General features: G+C 35.5%; 1 protein-coding gene across 1 annotated transcript; it reads left to right on the top strand.

The window, feature by feature from the left end:
• Positions 1–1,466: 1,466 nt before the first annotated feature.
• On the top strand, positions 1,467–4,030 carry LOC142629635 (trihelix transcription factor GTL2). The gene is made up of 2 exons (XM_075803655.1): positions 1,467–2,068; positions 2,405–4,030. Exons 1-2 carry the CDS (start codon positions 1,539–1,541, stop codon positions 3,918–3,920), a joined length of 2,046 nt encoding a protein of 681 aa, XP_075659770.1. The 5' UTR covers positions 1,467–1,538; the 3' UTR covers positions 3,921–4,030.
• The last annotated feature ends 312 nt before the right edge of the window (positions 4,031–4,342 follow it).

A 4,342-nucleotide genomic window follows, 5' to 3' on the forward strand; every position in this document is an offset into this window, starting at 1 on the left:
TTCATATTTTAGTTCCTGTTGAGCTTTAATTTATTCATATAATTTATAGAAAAAAGAGTGTGAATTAACCAATAATAATTTGACATGATCTTGACAAGATAATCCTCAAATGGAAGGTCTCCGAATGAGGTTGTACTATAGTTACTGTATAGAAATGTACCTTGTGAAAAGGCCCACTCCATAAATAATTGGTCCCAGTCTCTGCATGTTTTCACGTGTCCTGCCATCCTATTGCCGTTAATTACACCATCATCAGCATCACCTTCTGCATTGGATTCTAAAGAGACCATATGATACCAAAAAAATATTTCAAGTATCATTTTCCGGCCCATTTGGCATACCCTTCCCCACTCTCATCTTAAGGGCGTGATCATATATGCCTCAATCATGAGAGAGAATATATTGGTTCTCCAAATGTGATTGAATTTGCATGAAGATTATGCAAATCATACAAAATAAAAGTCAAAATTGTTAAAAGGAAAAAAGAAAAGAAAAACATTATGTGTGCAATTACATGATTGAGTGATTACATCTCAAATCAAGTTGTAAATGATAAAAGTTTAAGTGATTAATCAAATAATGATGGGTTTAAACTTTTAGATTTAGTGATGTATTATACCAATTGAGTCAATGGGCTTACACAAAGAAATATTTGATGTTAAATTTCTATCAACTATATGGAAGGTTTGTGCATAAGTTTGTATTCATATAGAGAAACTCGATCGGTTGTTAATTAATTTCTCATATTGAAATTATTTATCTTTCATATCAAGTGACGTGTTATATGTGCCAGACGTTACAAAGCTATTTTTTAATTAGGTATATTTTCTATTCATGGTATTTTACTTTTGCAATTTTTTGGTTCTAAAGATGAGATTCTTAATGTAGTAGTTGGTCGCACTAAGATTAACTTCATTTTTAATGTTTAGTATTTATTTTCTTACTTGTTAAGGATATTTACATGTCAATATGAATTACGAGTTAATAGCATGATGCATAAAACAATTAAAGGTTGGAGTGAGGTTAGATATAGATTTAAAAGAGCTAAGTTGGTGGCTTCAAAAAAAAAAAAAAAGAGCTAAGTTGGTGATGCTAATAGTTTATTCTTTGTGTTAATTTGTAGACAAATCAAAGTACTTTTCAAAAAAGAAAAAAAAAAGGGACAAATCTAAGTAAGGAGCATCTATTAATAATTAATGTGATTAATTTTATTTGAAAAATATATTTTGTTTGAATTCTATCAACTATTCGACCAATGACCCACCACGTCTTAGAATGAGTTTAGTAACTATGCCCTACACCCACCCCCCCCCCCCCCCCAAAAAAAAAGGTTTAACAACTATACCCAACTATTAAATTATTCAAAAAAAAAATTCTTTTAATAAATGGAACTCATTATGTGTATTGAGATTAACTCGTTGCACCATGTATAGCCTCTGCATTGAATAATTTCTTATCATTGAGGTGTCTTCACTTTCTTCTAAAAGGGTGTGGTGGGCTATCTTTTCTATTCCATGACAGGACAAAGTCCTTGATAAATGAGAGAGAGAGAGAGTGAGAGAGAGAGCCAGGTAGGTTGGTATTTTTGTAGTGTTGTTCCAAGCAATTTTCCAGTTTACAGTGTTAGCAAAGGGAGAGAGAGAGAGGTAAAGAAGAGAGAAAAACACACAGACATAAACACAATGTTTGATGGAGTATCAGACCAGTTTCACCAATTCATAGCAGCCTCAAGAGCAACACTCCCCCTCCCTTCTCCTCTCTCTTTTCCTATCCATGCCTCTGTATCCCCTCCAACTACCTTCCCTCCCTATGATCCTTACATCCCTTCTCACCAAGTACCCCTCCAACCAAACCTTTTGCACCCATTGCAACACCAACCTCCGACGCAAAAACATGAAGAGAAAGAAGAAAATATTTTGGCGCCTATCAATTTAGAGATTGAAAGAGATAGATCAATACCAGAGCCAATGGATCCAGTATGGACTAATGAAGAAGTGCTTGCACTTTTGAGAATCAGATCTAGCATGGAGAATTGGTTCCCTGAGTTCACTTGGGAACATGTCTCAAGGTATACCTTTCTTTTAAGGCTTCCTCTATATAATAAATATTGACTATTTGTTTTAAATTGCAATAAGGTGACTAGGGTTTTCCTTATAAATCTTGGAAATCTAATATACATATGAATTGAGCTAGAGGTGATCCTTGATCAATGAGGTTATAGCTATAGTAATTCACTCATATCATAATTTTATACACACAAAAAAGAAACGGGTTTTATGGGGTGGTCCGGGGGCTTTAAAGAATGCAGTTCGTATATATGTTTGATTGAAGAGTAAAAATAAAGGAAATAAATGCTAGTCTTACACATGGGGTGGTGTTAGTTTTATATTTATGGTCGGTGCAGGAAGTTAGCAGAGCTTGGTTTCAGAAGGAGTGCTGAGAAATGCAAGGATAAGTTTGAAGAGGAAAGTAGATTTTTCAATAACAACATTAACTACAGCAAGAACTACAGGTTTTTAAGTGAGCTTGAAGAGATATATCATAATGAACAAAACCCTCATCAGGTTGAGTCAGCTGAAAAGAACCAAAGGGTGGAAAAGCCAAGCGATCATCAACAAGGAGAAGACGACAAGTTGGGGCAGAGTTTGGAAGCAAAGTCACCAGGAGATGGAACAGTTAATGAAAAGCAAACTCATGATGAGAATAATGAAACTGATCTTGTGGAGGGAAGATCAAAGAGCAATATTAAGAAGAGAAAGAGGCAGAAGAATTTTGAGATGTTCAAAGGTTTGTGTGAGAAAATTGTGAGCAAGATGATGGCTCAACAAGAGGAAATGCATAATAGGCTTCTTGAAGATATGGTGAAGAGAGATGAAGAAAAGGTTGCAAAAGAAGAAGCTTTGAAGAAGCAAGAGATGGATAGGATGAATAAGGAGCTTGAAATTATGGCACAAGAACAAGCGATTGCTGGTGATAGACAGGCTACAATCATAGAGTTCTTGAAGCAATTCACATCAAGTGCTTTTGCAATTTGCTTTGAAGAGAGACATGTTCAGAATTTTCTTAAGGTACCAAAGAGTTCAAATTCACATACTCCCTCTTCATCTTCCTCAATTGAAGCACAAAACCCTAATCCTACTTGTGATGTTAATAACCAAAACACAGTCGAAGCATTCCCTTCATCTACAATAACTCAAGTTCATCAAAATTCTTGCTCTCGTTCCTCCCAAGGGGACTCAATTACACCCACTCTAATTATTTCCAAAACCCTAGCACCTCAAAACCCTACTTCAACACTTTCTCCAAACACTCCAAAAGTGCCCACCTCATCTACTCTTGCCATAACTTCCCAAAACCCTAATTCCCTCAATACCCAAAACAATTCATTGACACCCACTTCCATTTCCACACAGAAAGCCTCCCCAAACCCTATAACCAATGCCAAAGATGACCTTGGAAGGAGATGGCCAAGAGATGAAGTTTTGGCTCTTATAAACCTGAGATGCAGTCTTTATAGTAATGGTGAGGACAAGGAAGGAACCAAGGCTCCCCTATGGGAGAGAATCTCACAAGGGATGTTAGAATTGGGTTACAAAAGAAGTGCAAAGAGGTGCAAAGAGAAATGGGAGAACATCAACAAGTACTTTAGGAAAACCAAGGATGTTAACAAGAAGAGGTCTCTTGATTCTAGGACATGCCCTTATTTTCATCAGTTAAGTACTTTGTACAATCAAGGAACACTTGTAGCACCTTCGGAAGGGCCTGAAAACCGCTTGATTGAACCTGAAAACCACTCGGCTTTACCGGAAGTTGGCCACATTGATAATTCTTGTCAAGGTGTGTCTAGTAATTCAACTCTGCATGTTGCTGAAGGTGAAAAAATTAATGCTCAAGTACCATCTTTTGAATTTGAATTCTAATTATGCCTTGTGTGTTATTGTATTAATTAAGTGAGAATAATATTAATAAGCGGTAGATTTTTTGTCAATTATAAGCAAATTAGCAGCACTTCTTTTTTGTCTTTTCAGCATTTTGTTTTCAAGAAAGTTTTATGTAGGACATAAGCCTAAGTTTGTATATATTAATGGGCACCGACAGTTTGAGTAAGAAAAAAGTTTCGAGTACTCTATGACCCCTCTAGGTACGTAGTCTCATTTTTATAATTTCTATTTATGCTATTAAATTTCTTTCCATATTTTTTTTTTTGCTGTTTGTGGAAGAACATTCTTTATATCCCATCCTCTGTTGTTACCAAATAACATAAAACAAGGATGGAAGAATTCTAAGAATCCTTTCAGCTAAGAAAAGGAGAGCTTGTATGGTTGCTTCACTAACTACTAAG

The sequence above is a fragment of the Castanea sativa genome, chromosome 3, assembly GCF_040712315.1.
Source record: "Castanea sativa cultivar Marrone di Chiusa Pesio chromosome 3, ASM4071231v1".
In the NCBI taxonomy this organism is placed as follows: domain Eukaryota; kingdom Viridiplantae; phylum Streptophyta; class Magnoliopsida; order Fagales; family Fagaceae; genus Castanea; species Castanea sativa.